Source organism: Cottoperca gobio, chromosome 5 (genome assembly GCF_900634415.1).
Source record: "Cottoperca gobio chromosome 5, fCotGob3.1, whole genome shotgun sequence".
NCBI classification, from domain to species: Eukaryota; Metazoa; Chordata; class Actinopteri; order Perciformes; family Bovichtidae; genus Cottoperca; species Cottoperca gobio.
The window spans coordinates 18,066,360-18,093,287 of record NC_041359.1 but is presented as its reverse complement, the minus strand read 5'-3'; the positions used below and the strand labels follow the sequence as shown (position 1 = coordinate 18,093,287).

The window sequence follows — 26,928 nt, the reverse complement described above, 5'->3', positions numbered from 1 at the left end:
ACTATTAAGTAAAGATATAAAACAAAGCTTCAAAATCTACAGTCTTTTCTTTTTAAAAGGAACAAGATCTAACAATACAGCTTTCGTGTAGCTTTAATTTGACGTAAATTATGAATACAGGATTCAAAAGGATAAACTCACAAACACATAACTACATATAGCACTTACTGTTGCCTTGTCTCCAAGTAACCCTGTAACCTGTTGCCCCCGTAGCACCTGTCCAGGCAATTCGAAGTCTCCGACTGTTTGCGTTTGTCACTCTGAGGTTAGTCACTCTGCCAGCACCTTGCTCTGAAATGAAGAACATACAGGGCCTCATGTGGAAAAATGTATCAATATTTTTAAGAAAGCAAGCCCGAGTATTTCCCTTCTAGAGAAACAGCAGGTTGACAAAATAAATCCCAACCAAGGCTATGGTCTGTCAAAGATATTCACAACTATGTAGACGGACACATATGTTGGGTAACGTGCCTTCAGCTAGTTATACACATGTATACATAATACACTCATTTACAGTATCTGTGAACAGCATTTAAAAAGATCCAGTGGTGTTGATATTGCAAGATAAATTAGAGACTTTGATCACAACATCTGTAGCAAATGTATGTCAAATGTCAGGGTAAAAAGCTTGAACAAATGACATTAAGAATTTGATCGGAGTTTCAGTCATCTGCTATCTGGGATTGGCCATTGCACACAGCAGTACAGTGTCACTGCTCAACACACCTGGTTTGATGTAGACAGTGACTGGGTCTCCTTCATTTTCTCCCACTAGCGCTGTGACACTGATACCATAAGACACTCCCACTGTCAGGTCTCTGAGGTCAAGGGTCGTCTGGTTTCCAGGGATAATCCGGATCTCCTCCGATCCCCCTGACATGACATTAAACAAACAGAGACACTATTTTCACAAGCGTGTTTTCAATCGTAATTAAGCGCTAAAAGAAATCTAAATGAATAATAAAATAATGAATTGAAATCAGTCAGTGTACCTTCTGTGTTCAGGATAATGATGCGGTACTGTGTGGCCCCGGCTACACCCGTCCAGCCGAGTCTGACAGTACTGCCCAGGGACTCCACAACTCTCAGGTTGGACACCCTCCCCACTGGCTGTTCCTCTGAAACACCAGAGGATTTAGACATTGTGAAAAATGCCGAAAATGTCAAACATTTCTACAGGAAAGCATATTCAGAGGTCAACTCCCATAAATCAACCCACAATGAATCAGAGTGCCCTCAGGCGGAGGTACTGACCTCTGGATGTGGTGGAGACAGGTGTGGCCTCCTCACGACCTTCAAACAGGGTGTACAGGGTGATGATATATTCTGTGTTGGGCTGAAGGCCTGTTAGCTCATAGCTGGTAGTGGTTCTAGGAAAGGTCAGGCTCTGGATACGGCCTCCTGGAGACAGAGCAACGGTCCGAGATCAGTGGATTTATTCAAGGAGTCAAGGATTTATTGTCATTAAGCAATACAGGGTTGCACAATGCAATGCAGGTGTAGTCTAATTATGATACACAAGAAAAACAAGAAAAATTCCTGTAGTTAATGTTCAATATATACCGACAGTATCAGTATATACGTCCTAATACTAATAAAACAATGAATGAAATCATCATGATACAGTACACATATATATAGCATATATAACAAGTGAATGTTTGAGCGTGTGCGTGACATGCACATCTGACCTTCCCCCTCCTTCCACTCCAGGCGGTACCCTCGAGATGACTGAATGATTCTCCAGGTGAGGCGAATAGTGGAGGGGCCGGTGGTAGCTGCTCTGAGCACCTGCTGCTCCTGACGCTCTGAGGGAAACACATACAATATAATTTGTATGTTATCATGTAATATGTCATAAGTAAAGCTTTATTCCCATCAACCTATCAATGAAACTTGTTATAGGATAGATTCACATTTCTTCAAAGAATACTGAAATGCATATATGTACACTGAAAAGTGTATTAGTTGTATAGTAGTTTTCCTGTGCAAAAAATGCAGGCTAAAGTTTAGCTGAAGGTCGCATGAGGCCTTAGTCTAAATGAGTCAAATTTTAAGGTAATCTTCACCTGGTGTACGTTTTATTTCAAGTTTACATAACACCAAAAGGCAGGCGGGTTTTGGTGAGGATGTAAAAAACAAAACTTTATACAAAAGAAAGTTAGGCTAGGCTAACTTGGCTAGCACGGCTAGTGGGCAGCTAGCAGCAAGCTTCCCGCAGGTCAGCACCTGAACTAACTACTAACAATGGACTTCCCCTGAGGAGCTTCTACCCCTTGCTTTTAAACAGAAATCTCCTCCTACAGACAAACCCAAGTTAGTGCATAATCAATTAAAACAAATAAGTAAAATCAGTATAGATAATAATATAATCAATATCTACAATATAGATCATTTAGGATACTAAAGGGGTACTAAACCACCCTCTGTCCCCTACTATAAAGCCCATTAGAAGCTCTTCCTGTTTGGCAGTTTGCGCCTGTGACCAGTAGGTAATATGAATGGGAGCTCAGTAACAAATTACACAGTTGATTGAAGCAAAGAAATTGCAATTAATTCATTTGAATGGAATGGAATAAATGTGTTGATGTGAATGATGATAGTATGCACACTGAAATGACTTACTATGTTAGCAGGTTAGCATGCTTAACCCACTATGTTGGGCAATACAACCTAGCAACACAACTAGGACTACAGATCTATTGTGCCACCAGGACAGAATAAATAGGAGAACTGCAGAAACTAGTATGTGCCTGGTCAGTGTGCAACCTTCTCTTATAGGGCACCATCACAGGTAAGAATCACTGCAACAACCAGTAACTGAAAAACGTTCAACATACATACAGTATGGAGAGAGTATTATATTAAGATGGACTTGAGAAATGCGTTGCTAAACTAATTGCATTGCCCATACATGCAACTCAGGTGGCTGAAGTGTGATTATGTAATCTCAAACATGTCATTTATTTTGTTTGTGGAAAGATATCATTTAATATAAACAACTCGAGCAATGCTGAATAAAGAAATGTTTTGCCAGCTTCTTTAAGCTCAACCAACAGTAACCAACATGTGACTTAATGACCACAAACACACGCCGCAGTAGCAGTTACTTGTTTAGATTTCATTTGATGCTTACAAAATGTCGCACACTTCTCTCTACTCAGATTTCTGCTGAAGACTAAGCCTTAATATAATTGAAAGGGTGAGACCTAGAAACCACAGCCTCATGTGCACGTCCTTCTGTAATTTGTATGTCACACCCTGACGCATCCAATTTAGTATGGCATCATGTCTTTCACTGAAAGCAGACAATTACAAGACTGATTGGAAAATAATTGTGATACAGTCACTGTCAATTGCCATTATGTAAAGTGTTGTAGAGTTTCAATTAGGAGTGAAAAGAAATATAAATCAGAATTGTAGCATATTACTGGCACCAGTGCGAAACAACAAAGAGCAACTAAACCAAGTAAGTGTTCATAATTATACATCCCATCCAAACCCACAATTCATCTGCACAACAGCCAGATGCAGCTTTTTAACATATTCACATACAAAATGTGCTCTGAGGGTTCAGGAATCTGTTGAAAAAAGAAAGAAAGAAACAACTGTTTTGGGGAGGAGGTGCCCATATTCTATCACTGACAGCTAAATAAAGGAGTCAGTAAGGTTTTGATTTTCTGCCCCGAGGCTGCATGGGTAGTAGACTTGGTTCAAAGAAATGCTCACACAGGTCAGTCTCGTGAACACTTTCTCTCTGTATGCTTCCACAGGTCTTTTCTTGTTCATGTGATGAACATGACAACAAATCAACAAGAAAGTGCCAGGTGTCAGTGGAAAGCACACAGGTCAAAACCAGACCAGACCGATGGCTGAGCAGCAGGCCCTTACTGATGTCAGACTATACATACACTAACACATTCAACATGTTTTGCTTGATTGAATGCCACAAAGAGCTATTGAAGTGGTTGGGAATGTGGAATAAGATAAACATACCAAAATCCATTAACATTTCAGTCTTTAATACTTAGTTTTTAAGTTAATGTTAGGCCTCCTACACCTAAGAACTTAATAGTATTGCTTAATATAGTAATGATATATTTGCAAATAAAAAGTAAGGCTTTATTCAATGTGGTCCTCGCTAAAACAAAAACTCAACATTTGTTCCTAATGAGAAGGAACAGGCGACTCGTCACAAACCACAGACATCACAAATAGTTGTTACTCTGCTGGTTTACACGGGAACAAACAAGAGAGAAACAAGCTCGGCTAAAGTTTAAGTTACGGGGGTGTGCAGTATGCACAGCACTGTATATGTCTCACTTGTTTGATAGCAGAACTAAGTCACAAAAAGGTTTTCTGCTCAGGACTCTGCAGTGACTCAGCCTTCATTCAAGTAACACTGGACTGAAGTGACACCATATGGGACTTACTCACGAGAGACAGATGGTGTGCGTGTATACTCAGTGTGTAGGTTTGCGAGAAATGTTCCTTAAACAGAGCTAAACAGTCATATGCCAAGGTTTTCACAAGAGAGACAAACAGCAGAGAAGATTGTCTCCATCTCCCTGTACTTAGCCGGGCACAAAAGAAAGCAATCACCTCTTCAACAAGCATTATTTTTACTGCAATTACTCATTTAAGAAACTCGAAAAGGAACGCATGATGTGGCATGTATTGTGGCATTTTGGTGTGTGTGTGTGTGTAACTGAGTTTTGAGAGGGAAGACGGTACAATGAACACAGAGAAACATACACAGAGAGCAGATGTTTGGTGTTGTGATAAACAACTGGAGCTACACTTACCGATCTTAAACCTGGCCGTTGCTACAGGGCCCTCAGTGTTGCCCTCGTACAGCGGGATGATGGTGACGATGTACTCAGTGTCAGACTGCAGTCTGGACAAAGTGTGAAACTCATCAGTAACCTCCACCGTCTCCACATTTCGACCTTTGTGAAGAGAAAACAACAATGATGTTATGTGTATGCCAATACTAACTGGCAGAAATGCCAGATGTTTTTTGGTGTTTGCTTTGTCCTGACCTGTAAATGGTCCCCAGACCAGACGGTAGGCCCGCGCACCGCTGACGGCCCTCCAACGCACACGAACACTGCCCTCTGACTCCGTCTCCACTGATAGCTGCTCCACTGCCTCAAGGCGCACTAACACATGCAAAAACATGAACATGTCCAACCTGTGCTGTACTGTATTACGTACATATACTGTGTCTAACACTGAGTGTATTATATTGCGTCTGCTGATTATGATCACATTATAAGCATTTACCATCATCGAATAGCAGAATCAAAGGCATTAACAATGGGTCACAGGATGGACTCACATGTGCGGGCGTTGAGGATGGACGGGGATGCGGAGTTTCGGGGGAACAGGGGGTAGAGGCTGACGACAGTACTCTGTGTCGGGCTGAAGTGACTCCAAGGTGACAGATGTGGACTCTGCAGACAGAGACTGCTCCAACAGCTGAGCTGCTGGCTGACCTGCTCTTCCAATAGACACAATAGACAAATCAAGTAGGCATGGAGGGCATGCAGAAGACCAATTACTGTTCTAATAGAAGTGACAAATTATACTATATCGGACGGATGCAATGTATCGATGACAATAAGGTTGTTCTATTCAATTCAATTCTATGTTAATACATCATGTACATTATATACTGTAATTTTAATTCCAGTTTAGGTTCTGACCCATTTGTTGCTGCATTAAAAAGGTTTACGCGTGAATTGTAATAGTTGTGAATAGTACATTTGGAAAAAACAACAATTCAGTAAATTTATATCCATGTATTTAATTGTTACATTTAGTTTTACAAAATGAGGAAAGCAATGTTTAAGTCAAGCCTGATGTTGTCTTACACATCAAATAATTACACACTTCCACACAGTGAGGCAAACAGCTTATTAATTAAACACTGGTTTCGGATCGGTACTCGGTATTGGCCGATAACCAAAGCCCAGGTATCGGCACTGAAGAAGTCGGATCGGTGCATCCCTACTAGATAGTATGTCATGAGGCTAATCAGCTGACAAGATATTAAAAAGTATGGAATGTGTCCCTCACTTTATTAACTTAACCTCCTTTTCCTCTGAGAGCACAAAGACTAAGTATGGCAGCCAACACGTGTGTGTGTGTGTGTGTGTGTGTGTGTGTGTGTGTGTGTGTGTGTGTGTGTGTGTGTGTGTGTGTGTCAGTTGCATGTCCTGTATGAACTTAGGTGTCTGTCAGTATCTGTCTTGTTTGTTTGAATTATATGAGCGAGTACTGGCAGACACAAGAACAGGTAGAAACATCACACCTCTCGTTACAGGATACACACTGTCCTCATTTACACTCAATACACTCGCACATGTGACAGCCTAACTAGTCAGAAGGAGCACCATGTGAGACTGGCACTCCTGCCACATGTTCGGAAGGAGAAACTGTTTATATCAGCCCCCAGGGGCCACTTTTCTCTCCTGAGTCACGGCATAAGCACCCAGACATCTTGACACTGTTTTGATCTATGCCACACCCTGTCTCTAGAAATGTAAGGACAAAATTACTTACGATCCGTGGCATAAGTGAAGGTTTTAACAGTCTATCTTAATTTCAAGTCTGGTGATGATAAATGTATTTGATGTTTTAGGTAATGATTCAGCAATAAAAAGTCCTTACAGACTGCAAGTGCCTGAAGGAGGCAAGGTGTGAGAGAAGCTCATGTTCCACATACTTCGCCTTGACTGCTGTACAGTCTCGATATGTTTGCAACTCGCCGCAAAAGGTTAACTGTTATTGACCACTATAGCTTCTTTGCCTCCTTCATTTCTACTGGGATCATTCCATCTGCCAAGATTGATTTTTGTGACAAGATAATTCTGCTACAACAGACAACAACAGTACTTGTTGTTCGAGTTCACTTGAAGAGATGTTGCTAATGTACTGTAAGTGTTACTGAAACACAAATTCACAAGTCAGATAAGAGGCGGACAGAAAGAGAAAGACAGGTAGACAGGAAATAGAAACAGAGGTATCTGTGTGCCTGACCTCGTGGTCCATAGGTGAGTCTGTAGCCCTGCACAGGAGACGAAGGCTGGTCCCAACCCACAGAGAGAGAGAAGAAGCCGGCCTGAACCAGGCGTAGACTGGTAACCCCTGGCAAAGACCCTATATGAGGAGGGGGGAGAAAAGACATTGCAGGTGTATGGCTGTGATAAGTTCAACATTAAGGGTTCTGTCTTGTGTGAGAGGCTGCGTTAGCCAATGAGTGCCAAAATCTGCAGTTCCTTGAATGGCCACTTGAGACTAGCTCCCAAAGCGAGTCAATACCCATAGACCCCTGTTAAAATGTCCAACTTTACAGCAGAAATAAATGTGTTTACAGCCTGGTACACACAACTGTTTTGGTCTCTATAGCTTATTTCCCATTCATTACAACTGTACCCTTTCAATAATATTAAGGCTTAAAGTTAAGCAAAACAAACGGTGGGAAACGTTGAGTGACAAATGCGGCCGTCACAGGTTGCTAGCCGCTGCGTCACCTGGGCACGCTCTTCCGACGATCCACCTCTTTGCACATTTTTGGATTAGCCGGGAGTTGGGCGGAGTCAACACAGCCAAGATAGCGATGGCAGGAGCCACCGGAATTGAGCTTCACAACAGCTCTTCTGGTAGTCACAGAGACTACGTCCACATGTTATACAGTCTATATGTAGAAGATATTTGCGTCCTTCATATTTTACTCACTGGTTCGTTGCTTGGCAGAAGCAGACTCCCCCACACTGTTGGGGTATTGGGCGATGATAGTCACCAGGTAGTCGGTTCCTGACCTCAGCTCTCGTGCGGAAAAAGTCCTCTGATTGGCGGAGAGAGTCTCCTGCAGGGACAGACCAAGGTCATTTTTGTCAGTCAAGCCTAAGACAAGTTTTTGCAAAGTGAATGACTGAAATAGATGGGTGAGCCATGACATTCTTCTATCGTCATCATGTCTGCCAGCGAAGGGAATTTCACTCTTTGCTATGCCAAGTTTTAATCTCTACAGCATCTACATGAAAAAGATCCACCCATAAAACATGTTTATACTCAACCTGACGGCCCGCGTTTCTCTCGCAAAGCAGGATTGACTTTGGCTCCGAAAACTGCAATTAGCTTCTTCAATTTAGGACATCTTTAGGTGTCAGGAATATTCTTCCAACACCTGGACTCACCTGACGCAGTTCTGCAGTGATAGGCTGACCCAGGCCGGAGAGGGGCACATACTGGACCACATAGCCACTCAAAGGCCCTCCTGCTGCACTCCAGCGAAACCTGAGAGTATCAGACGTCTGGGCTGTGAACTGAATGTTGGACGGACCAGAAAACGCCTCTGAAGGGAGAGGAGAAGGTGGAAGCAGGGTGAGATATAAATCTAATTAAATGCAGGTATAAAATCTGACAATAAAGTCTGAGTCAGACACATATCCGCGTGTTTTTAAAGGTAACCAACATACCATCACTAGCATAGACACCTCCTGCTTTGGAACACACTTGGGGGCTCACAAGAGGAAGAAGTGTGTTCAGCAGCTTAAAGTCCCCAACAAAGGAGGTGAAATCACTGCTGGGCTGGGACGAGATCTCAGACAGTTCATTCCTGTCTGCACTCTTTATACCTAACAAACCACAAAAACATTGGCAAAGTAAAAAAGAAATCAAAGTGGCTTATCGGCAAGTGTAAAAGAAAATCCAAAATGTAAGAGAGAGAGAGAGACTGCAGTTGAGACACCTACCGACTCCAAAAACATGCACTCCTTGACTGCGCAGCTTCTGTGCTGGTTCCTGCACGCTGTCTTGTGACTTCCCATCTGTGATCAGGATTGTGATCTGAAAGTTAAAGACCCACATACAATCACAAGAAGAAGTGCTATGTTAAATATGCAGTTTTAATTAATTACAAAACTACAAACAATGACTGCTCCTCAGACCTTTGGGACATCCCGACTGGATGCAGGATTGAAGAAGTTATCAGCGACAAACTTGAGACCGGCACCAGTGCGTGTGTTTCCACCCTTATAGTTCAGATTCTCTACAGCGTTGACCAGCTCAGTGTCAACCAGGTAGGTAGAAAATGTAAATTCAACTCTGGAGGGAGAGGAATGTGCATTAAATACATAATTCTGCACCTGCTGTAAGATCATCTTTGTCATTGCATGCACAGGAAAGTAATGAGGTAAATATTAATCCTGTCAGTCACCTGGAGGTGTCGCTGTATTGTATAGCGCCAAACCGGATCCCTGAGTCACTGATAGAGCTGGCAAAAGGCTTGATGATTCCGGCCATAAAGCCCTTCACCTGCAGGAAGTTAGCTCGGCCAATACTGGACGAGCCATCAACCAGGAAAACAATATCTGCAGCTTGCACATTATTACACCTGCCTGCAAATACAAAGCGATGGAAAATGCATGTGAGCACATAAAGATCGCTTGGGGCTGATAGTAGTTTGGAGGAGAATTACAGTCATTTATACCCTGAGCTTCAGCCCGTTTCATGGAGGACAGCAGGACAGCCACAGTGAAAAACCAGCTCCACATCTTCACAACCTGGGCACACAAAGATCACATAAACCTTTTTATTATGTGTGACACTATTTGAACTCAATACAGACCATTCTGACCACATTGCACAATTATGAAATTATACCACTTTTACATTTTCTGTAAATAGCAACATCTATTTTATATATTTTTTAATTTACATTGGATTGGAGGGTGCACACACTTTGAAGAGAACATTGACATTTTTCATTTACTTATTTTTGATCATTTATAACAAGTCTAGAGCTTAATATTTGTTCTTGTTTCTTGTTATTTTTTTAGATTTTTTTTATTATTTATATTACACCTATATTATTATATTATATATTTTATATATTATATTATTTATATTATATATTGTGTGGGGGTTGCTTTGTGAAGAATAAGTTGCTCTCTTGTGCAACATCTTTGTCTTCCTTAAACCTAAAACCAATACAAAAGACACTTTAAAAAAAGTATGCAGTTCAAATTCACCGAATATTCAGAGAATAAAACTTTGTATTTTCAGTTCTTTAAATTTGAATGAAAAGCCCTTTGGCTTCATTTAAATGTATTAGATCAGTCAGTGTTTTAAAATGTGAAGTGTCATTGTTATCCCTTAGTTGCATCAACTCTAGTGATTGCGTAAGACCTCAGCCTTCACTGTTGTTTTTATAAAATGTGACCAAACAGTGCAGTCCACTATTAACATACTGTGTCATATAGTGTGTTTATAGTGCGTGTTCACATAAATGAAGCATATATTCACTGTCTTACATCGAGACCATTTAAGTATCCATAAATATTTAATTCGATTTAATTAGTAGGTCAAAAAAAATAAAATGTTCAGTATCAATGGTTGCAGAGTTTGAAGGGCATGTTTTTATGACAACTACTACTCATCCATTCCTTGTGTCTTCATGTCATATGAGTGTTGTAACCATCTCCTGTGAGATAAAACACTGTTATCCCTACTTACTAATCAACTCCATCCTATTTCCTGTTCCTACAAGTCACCTGATCTTCTCACTTTCCAGTTTCCACCCATTAGTCCTTTGTTCCTCAGCATATGTTGAGGGTAGTTCAGTCCTGTTATTTGTCAGGGTGTCTATGTTTCTTTAGAGTTATAGCCATTGTTCCTGCCTGTACCTGTTCTGAACCAACTAGCATCTTTGATATCCTGCCTGCCAACCTCCTTCCTTTGAACACGTTGTCTTGTTCTAAATGTCTGACTACACACTGAATTCTCTTTTATTATACCAGTTAAGCTTCACAGGTTTGCTTAAAGTCTTATGTTTGCATGTTACAGTTTCAGTGTGTTAGCATTGTATTAGCACTCTGAATGGATCATTCCTACACTAGCATAATGTTCAAAACTGGAGCTTGTAGTGCAAGTTAAGGCCGGGATATGAAGCTGATCTGTCAGCCTAAACAAACATTAACACCTGTTAATATTATTCTGAGTGTTTCTATGACAAACCATTCACTCATAAAGTGTGTCCATTATACCGCCATGTACACAAATACCATCAAAAAACAGTGTTATTCCTTGCATAGCTTACTCCACTCCAATGTTGCCCTTCACTATGTGAGATGGTTTCCTAATCGGAAATTAGAAAGCTCTAATGTAATGATGAATTCTGTTTTATAAGCCCATGGCAGATGATCTCAAAATATGCACACTGAAGCCAGGAACAATATTACAATAACACTTAGCATGAAAACTCTGCGTCTATACCAACAATGAATTACTTGAATAATTATGTTTGTGAGTAATGAGCAGGATATCTGACATCCTAAGCACCCCACATCTTACTTCTGGGTGACCTTTCCTCTTTAAAACACTTCATTTTAGTGGCGTTGTCAGCAAGATTATTATTTCTCAACTGGAAAGACGGATTTACACGATCTCTCAAGAACAACACAGCAAGCATCACAGACAAACCTTTGGTCGTTTCATTGCCTTCTACTTCTGTCCGTCCTGACACTAATCGATGTATGTTGGAAACACATTGGGCAATGTAATGATGAATATTATCTGTTATTTGTTTTAGCCTACTATTAGGCCTACTTGTAGTGTTTATTGTTTTTACCCTGTAAATGTTCTTGCTTTGTATTTTCTTTGTGATGTTGAGGTCTAAAAACAAAATCCTGAATTTGTAATAACTCAAGATTTTTGTTTTGTTTTGATCATCTCTGCCCATACGCCTCATCCTGTTTCGACTGGAATTAAGAGTTAACAAAATAATCAATACAAACATTACATCCTTGTGGATTATATTTAAGATTACTTAAGTAACTATATGATTTTTCATCTTTTATAAAGTGAAAATTAAATTAGATTTGCTCCCTGCTTTGTTACTAAATAGATGTCTGACATTTGCTCTCAATAGTTGTGGTCCAGACGTACACCACAGATGGAAGTCTTTCTCTGTGACATTTACTGCATGTTGTGTCAAAAAAAAGGAACAGCCATTAAATTAGCTGAAAACAGATGAATGCATGAATGGTGTTTAACAAATATCTGCTGAGTTCCAAAGACGTGCATGTTGATCTGACAAAACTGAAATGACAAGATACTGTAAACTACAACCAATAGCCACTCATGTATGTTGAAGATAAACTTAAAATGAGGGTCCTAACCTGCATTAAACTGATGTTGAAAGCACTCGGATGCAAATATTAACCACCACTGATGTGACATTTATATTATAAAGGTTTGCTTCATGCTGCAATGTCTTCTCATTACTGACTAAACTTGTCACAGGTGTCTTGCATACAATCTGAAGAAAATGTATTTAAGATGAACAAATCTGCAACAATGCTCAGTGCCAAACACCAACTGGTTCCTAACATATTAATACTTTTAATTACAAATTAATAACAAATGTGCCTATACATTTTTAAAGGATATATGTGGTACACTAAGATACATATGCAGAGAGCAAAGCCAATAATGAAATGCAGCCTTTACATCTTTCTCCCGGTCTGAGTTGCCGTCATAGAGCAGATAAAGTCCTCGAAAGACCTTTGACCAGATTGGCCTCTTTTTGTTTCAGGAGAGAAGTGAATCATACCATTCTACAGAACCTTATGGACAATATCAGATCTTTGCTCTTCTTTGAGACATGATGTCATATATATATATATATATACATCAGTGTCAAGAACCACTGCTCACAAGTTATGATCAAAAACTATCACTCTCATCCAATTCCAGTAACAGCCAAGCTCTTATGTGATGAATCCAATATGCATGTGGGGCATTTCTTCTCATGACCACCTCTATTCACATTTTCACAGAGGTGATGCACGACACAGCGGCTACTGCAAATAGCTGACAGATGTTGAGCCAACAAATAAAACCTCTGATCTACTCTGTAGAGCAATGGTAGCTAGAGTAAACATCGCCAGCATCAAAACCATGAGAAACCATTTAAGTTGATGAAAACAAATGTATAATTGAGAGCAGCAGGACAACGGCAGACAGACATGATTTTCTGAGCCTGTATAGGAATGCAAGGAAAATCAACATCATCTGGAATTTGGTCGTTTCCATTGCCTGCCATTTGGTCAGGACACTGACCTGAACCAGACTGTCAGAGTCCTCCCATGAGAACGAGCCCACATGAGACAGCTGTAGTTGATACATGCCGACAGGCTTGATAACATTCACAGCAAGACAGAAAACTACATTAAAGGGCACCCACTGTGTTGTAGTGCTGTAATACAACTATTATGGCTATACAACAGCTAGTATGGATAGTTTGAGATTTTGGAAGATTGCTTTCTTGATAAAAGTGAGATGAGAAGATTGATACCACTCTCATATCTGTCTGATAAATATATAGCTAAGCCAGCCACATGTTAGCTTAGTTTAGCAAAACAGGGAGAAACTGCTATCTCAGTTGTTTAATTAGGAGAAAAACTAAAGAGCAAAAACAACGTTATGGTTTTAATCACTGCACCCAACCAAGAAATACGTATACTTTGGCACATAAGCCAGCTTTGGAGGCACTGGCAGGTGGAATTTGTTACCTTTGGACAGAGCCAGGTTAGCTGTCTGCCCCCTGTCGCCAGTCTTTATGCTAGGCTAAGCTAAATGTCTTCTGGCTGTAGCTAAACATTTACAGATATGAGAGTTGTATCAGTCTTCTAATCTAAGTCTCGGGAAGAAAGCGAATGAGCTTATATCTGGTCTTTTTATCAGTTTCAGAGTTTTTGTCCTGAACACGAAGCACACATTTAGCTTAATATGTTCCAAATGTGTGGCCCCTTTCCCTTTTTCCTAAGACTTCTGCAACTATAAAATTAAATTATGTACAATTAGCTCCTGACGGGCCACAACAGCTTGCTCACCATTGATGTTATTTTTCTTTTTCCTGTATGCAATCTAATGAAACAATGTTTATTTCTGGTTTCATTAGGTAAGCCAGGCTTTAAGACCACATGGTATAGCCTACCCACAGCCTATTTTGAGCACTTATCTTGGCTAACTTAACAGATCATAATTGAAAGGCATTAATGATTCGAGAGCCATTAAAAACACCAGAGGAAAACTAAAGCTGTTAAAAGTATCTCAAAGAAGAACAGATTGCTTCCTCTTCCTGGCACTCCCACAACATACCCACAACCCTTACTCTATTTTCAGGCCATATTCGAATCTGTCAGTACATACAATCCTGCTGGTATTTATCTTCAAATAAGTGTTGAAATAATGCACCGGGCTAAATCACATTGCCAATTGTGGGAGTAACCAACTTCCTCTTATATGTTCCTATTTTATTACAGCATATGTAAAGATATTCATCAAGTACATTCCTAGGTTGGCTTCCACACCTGGAATTTTAAAAGGATGAAGTAACTGATTTATGGCCACACCCACGATAGGCCACCTGGGAATAAAACAAAACACATGGGTTAAAAGGTCAATATCTTAGTGGCAAAGAGCTGCTAAAAGCTATCCTCAACTGGAGTCAAGGGAGGACTTAGTGTGAAAAAACAACCTTTACACAACACCATTGACAGAGGAAGAAAAGGAGTTTTCAGGGACAGGAAGAAAAAGAGATTAGGGCTTTTGGTGGGAGCTGTATAGAGGCTGCTTTCTGAAAGCTCAGCTCAGGCAGGATCACAGAGTTGTACTTTCAGTAGAGATGCCATTCTCCCAGGGGGGTGGCAGGCCACAGGCCACTGCAATGTGACAGAGTGCAGGATTGGGTAAGAGCCAGGTTCCCTCAGCATAACATCAGTCATCAGGGGACAGAGAGTGACACAAGTGGACAAGGGGATGGAGGGGTCAAAAGAGGGCGGGGTGTCACAGTAAATTACCACAGTCTCCTGCAAATTTGCTCACACACCAGGATTTTGTGTACTTGGATGCCAAAAGCTGCTGGTGGCAAGAACAGAAAAGCCTTACTATGAGGCCTTTCTGGGGGTCAAAATCAAGATAAAATGATGCTGTCACCTTTGACCTCTACCCTCAGGTCAATAACACCATGTCTCACATCTGCCAGTAATGGATTATTAGTCTGTTTCTTCATCCAAACTAAACAAAAGTAATAAAATCTTCTGTGACCCCATGTTGGAACAAGTTTCAAAGTATTTCACAAGCTTTGTACTACTATTAGCAAAAGCCAGATGGAATAAAGTAGTAATGGGTCATCTCATTCTCATTCAAAGACATGAATGAATGGAGACAAAAAGTAAACATTTCTAATTAATTGAATCCAACATAAGTAATTGAAGCACTAGTAACACTCAGAATACACACATATCTACTCAAAATAGAAGTTGCCTGCACAAGTTTTCCACAAAAAGGCACATTGTTGATAAAACTATTAAAAGTATCATTCCTAAAAAATTATAAAGAGCTGAAATGTTCTCTTGAAGAAACAGAACATGTTCCCTTAGAAACACATCAAACACATCAAACACACACACACACACACATACACACAGTAACCAGCAGCAGTCCTCAGATGACACACTTGGGATCAGTCCAGAAGCATCCGCTACTAAAGTGGCATGCCAAAACCTTAACCAAGCATGGCTGCATGTAAAGATGTAAGATGAGGGTGGGATGGTGAAGGTCAGACAGAGAGGAAGCATCTAATCACTCCTGCTAAAGGGTTACTCAGACATTATTAAAAACATGCCATGCCAATAGGGAATTTCTTTCTTGTTGCTGCGTGAGAGACAAACCACAGCAAAGACATGGATGCACTTAGAAGTGGAACACACAATTGAAACCAATCGGGACACAAAGGCAGAGGAGGAAGTGGAGGAGTGAGATGCCCTTCCTGTGTGCAGCATCATGGTGTGTAGTAGCCAAGAGTAATGCTCTATAACTAAATGGGTTCAGCTGAGGTCAACTTGGTTGTACACTCCCCAGTTGTCCTGTGCAACTGTAGATAACACTAATACAGAGTCAGGCAGTGTTAGCAAGGGCAAAGGAGTATAATTACAGGGGTTTTAATCGTTTTAGACATTGTTACATTGAAAAATGCATTACATTGTTTTTTAGTCTGATTACTCAGAGGATTTGGTCTGCGGGATTATGATCAATTAAATTTCAGAAAGGGTGAAAATGAGTGTTCTGCTCGGTCTTGTTCAAAGCCAAGTCTTTTGCTGCAGGGAAGCAATATATTGAAGAGTAGAGTATTGGCTACAAGTCAGATAAATGCTCTCCGTCCCTACAATATAAGAGTTATCGCTTACCAGCATGAACATGCAGAGCAAATTAATGGCGACATACATTGTAATCCATAAATGCAAATGATGAATATCCTTTAGAATAATGCACCTTACAAATTGTACACAACTTCAATACCGAATGGCACCGGTATTCCCATCTATTATTAGGCCAATGCACATTAGAAACAAGGACTGCCACAGAGCCCAGCGCACGAGCTCAGTTCCCCGCTTCTACCTCATCTTACCTGGGGATCTTTGCTCCGTGCACCGGGGCCACAGCCTGCCGCTCCTCACCTTTCCACCTGTGGCATATCCAGCCCTAGCTCTCCGTGCAGTGTCTGGGCAGACAGTAGTATTCCCAGTCCCCGGTGTCCAGTGTCAAAGCTTCAAAACAGCTCAAGGCAGATCCACGATCATCCACTGTAGTTTAATAACTGAACTCCTGTCGCTGCATCCTTGCAGGAGACTGTAAACGCGTGCCTTACTGAGCTGAATACATGCAGCAGCAGAACAGTCCAGACTTGTTGGGATGCCTGAAGGAGAGTCATAAGCTCTCCCTTTCTGCTTGTTTTCCCCTCCTCATTATCTTTGCCTCTTGTCCCTCCCTGCTCTGCTCCTGCCTGCAAGCAACCCATGTTACCAAGTGGAGCTGAAACATTAGCCTCATAATTTTAGGGGTTTTTTCTTCAGGTAGGCTAAAAAAAGGAAGCTAGGGGTCACAGTGATTTCAGGCAGATTGCCTTTATTTACGGTCAGCCCACGTGGTTTAGCCCCTGCTTAAATTTGAAGCAGGGACTTTCAGGTTGACAATGAAAATATAATGTTAGCATGCATACATACATTTTCTCAAAACATTTTTTACAAAAATTAAAGCTACTTGTATTACTGTGTATTTGATTTAAATGTTTTTCACTTCCTTTTTCAAAATTGCAATGGTTACCATTTACATTACATTATAAACATGTTAATCTGGGTTTAACTAATGATGCTCACTTGTTAGGATACATTTCCAGTTAAAGCAATTGTGACGTTACTACCAGTGTGCCAGGTTGAAAGAGAAATAGTTTAAACATTTTAAGAAATACATTTGCACACCAAACTCAGCAGACTTTTAAAGTAAATTGAGTGAAATGGAAATGTTAATGTTACATTAAATCTGAGGTTTTAAAAGCATGCTGTATGATGACCTGTCGGTTCAGGAATATGTGGTGGTCAAAGGATGAATCCTAAAGACTTTGGTGGTCCGCTGACTTTTCCTGTAGTGCCACTATGAGGTTAACATTTGAGTGAAATATCTCAACAGATGGATTGCCCTACAACACATTCAAGTCAACTTCTTAATGAACTTTATTATAATCCCCTGAATTTTCATCGAGGGCCATCATCAGGTCAAACATTTAAGTTAAGTTACTTTAAGTTAATGCAGCAAAACTAATAACATTACCACCAGCCACAGCTGTACTTCGTGATAAGTGCTAAATATCGAATGTTAACGTGCTAACATGCTAAAGTAAACAGTATACCTTCCAAACATTATCGTACTAAATCTGCTAGCATGGCTGTAGACTCTGTATTGTTTATCAACAGAAAAGTCTGTTTTCTGGTTATAAGAATCTATTCTTCATGATTTAGACGATTTAGACAGTCAGTCAACAGACACTCCTTGATTCTATTCCCAAAAAACTGTCGACCCACCAGCGTGTCTAAGGCTCAGCCTCTATAATTTACTTCAACACCAATTAGACTCCTCCATTCTTTACAGACAGCGTCCTACTGTTACCTCTAATTAGTGCGCTCTTTATTGCTACCATGGCAATACCTGTACAACTCTCTTCTACTTTTAATGGCGGTACTATTTCAGTAACATATTATTCTTATTCATGCATTTTATTTGGGTAAACTGCCACTTACCAGAGTCTGCATTGTGTTACACTCTTCTCTTGTCTGTGAGGTCCTGTCGTGTTTGCTATGAGATTGAATTTGGTTAATTAGCTGAAAAAATGGCTTCACTGTATGTTTTCTTAGATATAGGCTTGTTTGGCTCAATAAGTGATTATTTGACTGCTTATGAATATGATAGGATATATCAGCTATTTTACAGTTGTGTATTTAAAAAAGGCTTTTTCAGAAGGGGCCCCTGGAGAATGCTCTGCCCTCTGTTTTGCTGAAAGTCTAGCTCCGCCCCTGGTCTGTTGTAAATATGCCTATGCCTGCACCAATAAGACACATTTCTGTGCATTTATTATCGTAGATGAAGTCACTTAGATTCCTGATACAGATTGTTTTCTGAGTTTACACAGGCCCTCTAGCATTATATATTAGATTACTGTGGCATTTATCTTTCTCATGAAATGATTCATGTTCACACAAGACTTTTGTAAGTGAAGCCACAGTCGTAACATACACATTCTTACCTTATTGGTAATTCATTATGTTCTCAAATTGGATGTGCTCTTATTATATTATGTAGTGTTTGCCATATGGCAGTAATGCTAAGAGTGATACATGTTTCATGCATGTTTTATCCCCTCATTTTTAGGATTAAAACTGCCCTGACAACACATTTGCTGTTCAGATGGATATTGTATATCTGTGCGTCCATTGCTCCTTGGCCACTGATTTCAAGTTCAGCTTCTTCCGTGTACTTTTAGAGAGTGAGAAGACAGCACACAGAGCTCTAAAGAAATCTGTGTGAAGCAGATGTTCTTATACAGCTCTGGATCTTTTGAACCAGCCAACACAACTGAAACTGTAACCATGCTGCAGCAATAAAAACACATTCCAGCACTAGAATGCGTGTTCTCCCGACACTGCTTTTTTAGCCTGTGTTGGTTAGGGACAATACAATCAAGATGACTTGTGGTATAAACAGCTTCGATTAGCACTTTGCACACAGTTTCCCACCTTAAAATCTTCGCCTTCGCAAAGCATCATGTGACGTCTTAATCATAACTAGGCTACAACAGTAAACAGCCTAAAGGTCAGGAAGGTGCTGGAGGTGCATTTTTCTGGAAGACACCCCATCCCCAACTCTTTTGATTGATTGGTTCAGTAGCATGACATCAGTGGAATGTGGTTATAGGGAGCATCTTCCTGATCTGATGTTAACACTATTACAATGATTGACAATGTGAATGTAAAACAGGGGTTTACAAAACAAATCATAATAATAATAACAACTGGCATGCATGCTTAGCAAAAGAAAATGAGGGTATTATATCTCAATATTACAATATTATTTCATAAATGTGTAGCCAGGAAAAGGTGTCAGTACAAATATATCATAACCATCTCCAACAAACTCTTTGGCCAACAGTGAGCCATTTCTGTCAGTGCTATCACGTCTCATGCGAGGGTTCAATGTGTGGAGGCAGGCAGTAGGACCCAGCGAACCAGATATAATGGAAAAAGATGAGTGAAGTAGGCATGGAGTGTAGCTTGTTGTAGTATGTGAAAATGAACTCCTACTAGCAAGCTGCTGTTGATTGACAGGTATGAACATGTTTGTTATTTTAATTTTTTTTTTACGAGGGAATGGGTTAGAGTTGGATACTTAAAAAATGTTAAATCATCATTTCATTATATTTTGTCAGACGCCGCAGCGTATTACCAGATCATTATCCCTTTACTCAAACATTTATAATCAGCATCTCTTTGACAACTTTGATTTCAAAATAAGATCCCTACCAAACTTTCAAAGGGCGCTAGGACCCTGGGGAAAAGGGTGCCGCCATAGACTGTACGGGTGTAGCACAGCTTTGATATCATGATAGATATGTCTGTTGCTTTGTAGTTATTCCCATCTCAGCTTCTTTTTTAATAATTATTTATTGTTATTTTCACAGTTGCAAGTACCATCAACAGTAACGGCAAACATTCTTATATTTCCAACCCAACCCTACTCCTAAAACATGTCAACATGACTAAGGCCAGGTAACATGGACCTGGTTAACATGACTAATATATTGACGACGCAACCAGCACAAAACACTATGGGTGTGTAGTGGCTTTGCTCAGTGCAAAACTCCCAGACTTACTTATCCATCATCATGTCATCTGAGTTCCTTTAATGGTAATCGTACTACCATGCAGGTGCACACAGCTCCACCTCACCTCTGGGCTAAGCCCACCCAAACTTGAAAACCTAGCTACGCCCCTGGATTCATCCCATTTTACTTGCTGTTTTAGAGTTCTGTTTTTTTTTTCTAGATGACTAGAGGAATGTAAATGGACTGAAGGATGGCATGTGCAGTCTGTCCTCTGTGCTTTCTTTTGTGATTGACACTGATCTCCCCATTCACTCTCTTGTCCACTGATTCAACTGAATTTAAAAATGTATGACAACATGGAGGATAGGAGAGATTACAGGAGAGGGTAGTGTTTTTTCCCCCCGTGGGGAGTCATTTTCCCTTTCAGCTTTATAAGTATACTATTGTGTGGGTGGATTTGGTGTTTTCTTTTTCTGTGATTGTATATACATGTCTGTGTGCAGACTGATGACAAGAAACAAATCGGCTTACGTTCATGTAGTCTGAGACAGAGCTTAGAGTTTGTGTTTGCTTAGAGTTATCCTTAAAGCTTGGGTGCGTAATGTATTTTAAATATTTTTTTGTTATATCTGTTGAAATTCTCTTCACAACCAGAAAGCAATCAATAACCAAATGCTATGACTAAAAAAAAGATAAGAAACTAGTATCTGTGGCTGTCGGAAGACTGTAATAATTATCTGGGAGTGGCTTTGGAGGGAAGCCTGAAGGGACGGGCTGTCAGTGTTGCCAACTCGTCCACTTTCTCCCTAGATATCGTGACCTTTACTAGATTTAGCAACATTGGACTGGGGTTTTTCGGATGGATCCTAATAAAAATCTTGTTGGCTTTTCGAAATGTTACCTACCCAAGCTTTAAGAACAATTTATCTCCGACCCTGGCTGTGTTTCTGCCGCAGGGACATGAAGGATGGATGGTTTACCCCATCACAAGGCAGGAATTCACAGCCTCTTACCTCGTTCTTTCAGGCAGAGTTGGAAAGGAGAGAGGTGGATGAACAGCTCGGCTCTCTTGTCTCAATCGACTGCAGCTTTCTCTCTAAATGCCACCTGTCCAGGTGACAAATAACACAGTGACCTACTCTCACTCTCCATTACAAAGTCCGGTGATTAAACAGGGGAAAGGGGAGAGGAAAAGTAACTGTAATTATCCAAGCATATGCAATTTTATATTTTATGCTTAGACAAGAAGAATATATTGAAAACTGTCTCTCAATTTAACAGATTTAACAAGAGAAGAGTATATAAATTGCCAAGGTATAGTGGTGATGTCTTGCTGTATGGAGCTTCAATGTGTGCAGCAAATAGTGTGAGTGTTTTTACAAGCAAGAGTTTAGGAGATTTAATTTCTCCTTTCAAAATTGAAAGGTTGGCACAAAGGTGGCGGAGCTGAAAGAGCTGAATGTGCATCACACACTTTGCAATACTCTTTAAAATCAAAATAATGTGCCACACAAATGTAACCTGAGTTCCACAGATATTCAGTCTGGGATAAGATTAATGTCTGGGTTGTAATTCATTTTAGAAATACAGTCCAATAGACTTCAGGCTTTAGGTCAGTAGGGCTTGGAACAGTTGCCATGCAACCAGTGGAGTTAGAGATCCTGGTAAAGAAAAGTAAAAAAGTTCAATAGCCCCTTTAAAACAGTGAATTGTTGTTTTTTTATACTTTGGTTTTTGAGTGACATCATATCTCATTTCTCAGAAATAAAACCCCCAGAAACAGCTGAGAGGGTGTGCTCGGATCGGTATGGTAAGCATATGATGTTGGCGACACATTTGCACACACTCGGCACACATGGGCATAAATACGCTACACGTGCTTCACAGGAGCAAAACAAAAAAGAGAAGATTTCTAAATCAAATAAATCACATATAACAGTGATGGGTGACACATTCAATGCATTAAAATGTTATTGATAAGCGCAAAGTGAACCAAATGAACAGCTTCGACTGAAACCTGCAATTATCAGAAACAGAAACATATCAAGTTATTTAGCTTATTGTGGGGAAATGAGTCAGAAACTAAGTAAGTAGTCGTGGCACAAATTTCTTTTTTTATACTACCTCCGGAGGAGGAGGAGGTAGGAGGATTTTCAAATTGAACTAATACCAGCGCTTTGATTTTTATGATGTAATTTTATGGCTCTATTCAGCAGGTGTTGTATTTTATTAAGAAGAAGAAGATACAGTAGCTGTAAGTTAAGTCAGTGGTTCCCAAACTTTTTCTGCAGGGCCCCCCTTTTGTAGATAAGAATATTTTCGAGCCCCCCCTGGGAGCCCTGTCTTAAGCCTTGCCGCGCACCCCCTGCAATAGCTCTGCACCCCCCACTTTCGGAACTAGTGGGTTAAGTGACTGTTGGCTTAAAAGTCAGCTTTAAATATATTGGTAACACTTTACAATAAGGTACACAAACATTTTGAGTAGTTACCAGGGAACTAATAGTGAAACCATTAGTAAGCAAGTAACCTTGATAATTGCTCAATTGTTAATAACTACTTCCCTAATAAATCCAATGGAGGACTATAGAGTACATGCTGGAAGGATGTTCGTAATATTCATGGTGTGAATACGATGAATTGATTTTCTCCTCTGGTAACAGCTTATTTACTGTAACAACTTGACTTTCACAACTCTGTGCTATGATCTTATTGACCTTTAGTGGAAACACTGTGAGAGGCAGACAGAAAGCTGCAGCTGATTGTAATACTAAGTTTATAATAACAGAACATGTCTGAACAAACTGATCCATGTTCTTTGATGATTCACCAGTTCGGCTTGGTTGTTTCCTCTGTAATAGCACTGGTGGGCATTGTTACTCTTGGCTGGAGGATCTGACACATTTAAAAATATGTAATGGCAAAACCTCAGGATTAAACAAATGTGACAGTCTTCTTCAAATCCTTAATAAAAGCAAAACGAAGTAAAATAACACAGTGGGTCTGGCATCCATTTTCTCTTCAATCACAGTATCTCTGAGCCTCCAGCAACCAAAAAGAAATTATGAAATGACTTGGAGATAAACATTTGAATGCTTTAATTCATTTTTTTCTGGAAACACATAACTTCACATCTTGGGTGTGGTCCTGCTTTTACTTTAACACCACTTTATCTCTCAAGCCGTCTCATAACTCTCTATAACAACAGGGTTCAGAGGCTTTAAAGTCAGTGTTAAATACCGCAATGATAAGCTGTGTGCTTTTTTCCCCCTGTGTGTGTGTGTGTGTGTGTGTGTGTGTGTGTGTGTGTGCGTGTGTGTGTGCGTGTGTGTGTGTGTGTGTCTACACGTGCACTTCTAGAGTTTAGTTATTTTGTATTATTATCTACTTTTATTTCACACCCATGGAAATATAAACATAATAAATAGAAAATAACATGAAACAAAATAAAGTATGTGTGAGGGTGTGCTTTTCATACCAGTCAGAAACATTAAGGGAATTGACATTGACAGTCAAAGGGTGGAAATGTTGAGGTTTAGCTTAAGTGGCGTGTGTAATGACTGTAAAATCCCTTCTTTGATTTTCAGACAGATGACTAAGAAAATCCTAACACTGTGTTGTCTCAAAACAAACATTTCAACATCTGTCTCATTTGAATGTAACTGGGTTAGAGCTATTGGATAAACAAACAACTCTCTGAGGTCCTCTAGTGTTTCAAGGTAGAAGTACAAATTCACTTGACATGAGCAATTCCTGCAGAGAACTGTTTGTTAGTTTATTTTTGGTGATTATGCCACATTGTGAACAACAAATCCCTGTTGAAATCAGCAGGATAGCTAGCTAGCATTAGCTGTTAGTAGCCTCTGGGCAGTAGCTTACAGTCCTGCTTGGCTAAAAAACAAAGCTAACAGCTAATGTACGGCGGAGCAATTGAGTCATATTATGATTATAACACATATTATAATATTACATATTACTAAAAATTAGTAGGCTATTGGACAAAGGTAAATTAGTTATCATGATGTGTTGAAATGTAATCTTGTAAAATGTAATTTTTGCGAGAAACTTGAATAATTAATAAGTAAATAACGTTGGCTTCAAAGGTTCAATGTGTAAGATATGCCAGAATTTAAATTTAACATTAAAACAATTAACTAACATTATCAACAGAATGTGAAGAGGTAACAGTGTTAAAGATGTCACTGTGTTGTGTTGCAGAGACATTTACTGAAGTCAACAGCTAACTGACAGTACCGGCCCGTCCTGTCTAGGAGGCGAGAGTGAGCCACTGTCGCCTCCTAGACAGGGACGGGCCGATCTGCCCTCGGACCAGAAGGAGAAGAAGTGTAGCTGCCTGACTCAGGCTGCAGCAGACAACGTGACATCCATGATCCCTGCACGTTTTGATAGTTGATTTTGATTCAATCCAAAGTGGCAGAAACGAGAAAACGACTCGCAGCATCGCCTCGTTCCCAACACAGCCAGGAGGCTGCTTCGCTGGGAGTAGAGTTAGCGAGAGAGACGGAAGAAGGACGCATCTTTGACTGATTCAGGAGACTCTCCGCCGGCTTGTCAAACTCTCTGTTGCTGCACTTACACAGGTTAGACCCGGAGCTCCATCAGCCCGCTGTGACTCCCGGTGCTCGGACTTTTATCGGCCCAATCCGGACCTCCGGAGCGGCTGCATGCTCAGTCCGTGGATGTTTTGTTGGTTCGATTATAAAAAAAAAAAAAAAAAATGCATAGGTGCCTGTACTGTCTGTTGATATATTGCAATTAATGTCATTACACATGAATGTTGAGAAGTATGTCTCGGGTTTCTTAAATCAATAGTTTTTCAGAGTAATGAGATACAGATTAATATAGCAATGTCCATAATTGTAACAGCCTAAATCCCTGGTCAAGACAAAACAGTGTTTCATGTTCAGTAATATTTAACACAATTCAGTACAGTACCGGGCCAAGCCATTATACAAACTATCATAACGTAACGTTACATGGACTGTACACACAGATATTACATTACAGTAAATATATCAACACTAGAATAGGGATATATATATATATATATATATATATATATATATATATATATATATATATATATATATATATAGCTGTAGAATACAGTACATAATGTAAAGAATACCTTAGAATACCATAAATATGACTCACTACTACAACTAAAACATAAACAGGTTAACATACTATGGTAGGCTTTATTAATAACTGATGGTTTTGATGATTGATGAGTTTATATTGTATGGAGCCAGTAGTAGAGGTGAAATACTGCCCCCTATTTATTTGGAGCAGGTGGCTCTGAATTACACATTGAACCTCTGATCAGTTTATAATACGTAATTAAAACTACTTATGCCAAGAAGAAATGTAGTTAAAGCAAATATTTTAAATAAAAATACAATCATTGCTTTCCTAATCATTTGAATTGTGTGTTTTTTTGCAAATAATCGCTATAGTTGACAGTGTTACAGCTGAATGGAAAACATTCATTTCCAGGGAAAAACATTTAAATGGTGGTATCAATTTTAGAGCGATATAATTAAGAATATGTAAAAAGCTAACATAAGCAAAGAGAAGCTGTTTACTTTGAGTTCAGTGATATAAAATGTTTAAAATGAAATATACTGCACCACCAGTAGAGGGAACCACAGGATAATGACTGTTTCATTTCCAGTCATGCAGTAAGACCGACAACTGTATTGTTTAGGAGTTTAGGAAAGTATAATATTTATCTTGTTTTTTATGAATGTCATCATAACTGTGGAATAGAAAACCTATTGAAACTTTAACTGTGTTCACAGCCAATTAATGTGGCTGCAGACATAGAGACAGAGGTTGGTGTTACTCTTTATTTATTAAAATGTCATACTGAGAAGGCTGCACTGAATATACTTGAATATGAGAGGCTGCCAAAGTATCATGCTCATTTCATAAACAAATGTGAAGATACATTTTATTCAGAAAAGGGGGTATTGTACTATGTGTATCAGTAGTGACAGTATACCTTACACATACACAAATAAAATAGAAGTAACAAAAGTATTAATGGCAGTAACATTCAAGAATTTAACATTAGAAAAAAATATATACACAATTTAAAGAACAAAGAGTGCAAAATAGGTGACTAAAAGAAAAAAACTAAGTAAAATAGGAAAAAAACAAGACTTACATAACAAAATATGATTACTAACCCCCACAAGTTTGCGTGCTCATTTTTAACATGTCATTAAACTACATCGTCCCCAGAGAGCAGCAGAGATTCAGCCAGAGGTTTTAAGCCTATTTGAGATCATCTCATAATATTGTTCACATAGCCTTTTGTTGAGCAAATCTTTGTAGTTACTACCAAATAATGACCTCATATATAATATGAGGAAAGCAACAAGCAGGCTTTAGATCCTTAAAGCAGAACGACAGCCTGTCGTTCTGCTTTAAGGATCTAAAGCCTCTGAGTAAACTGCACTTCAACATTTACAGTGTGATTTCTTTTTTATATGGACACTCTGCTTGTTGTTTTCCTCATATTATGTATGTCGCCTTGTTCTGCAACAAAGCGACAGTAAAGTCATCTGTCCGCTCATCTGAGGGCGTCATTAAAAGAATTAAACGGTTGTAATAATTTTGAATATACAATGAGCTGCCACATCTTGCATAAGGGTGAAGTCTTCCACTGTTGAACGACA

General features: G+C 39.6%; 1 protein-coding gene across 1 annotated transcript in view; it reads right to left on the bottom strand.

Annotated features, from left to right (window-relative positions):
* col7a1 (collagen, type VII, alpha 1) overlaps positions 1–16,572 on the bottom strand; it is a 61,885-nt gene extending 45,313 nt beyond the window's left edge. The window contains 18 exon segments of the mRNA XM_029432609.1: positions 169–291; positions 727–873; positions 993–1,118; positions 1,255–1,401; positions 1,692–1,808; positions 4,806–4,949; positions 5,043–5,162; positions 5,342–5,408; positions 5,410–5,498; positions 7,045–7,164; positions 7,744–7,873; positions 8,205–8,362; positions 8,487–8,645; positions 8,763–8,856; positions 8,958–9,114; positions 9,227–9,407; positions 9,500–9,572; positions 16,533–16,572. Coding sequence (XP_029288469.1) covers positions 169–291; positions 727–873; positions 993–1,118; positions 1,255–1,401; positions 1,692–1,808; positions 4,806–4,949; positions 5,043–5,162; positions 5,342–5,408; positions 5,410–5,498; positions 7,045–7,164; positions 7,744–7,873; positions 8,205–8,362; positions 8,487–8,645; positions 8,763–8,856; positions 8,958–9,114; positions 9,227–9,407; positions 9,500–9,563 — 2,143 coding nt within the window. The 5' untranslated portion in view covers positions 9,564–9,572; positions 16,533–16,572.
* Between the last annotated feature and the right edge of the window lie 10,356 nt (positions 16,573–26,928).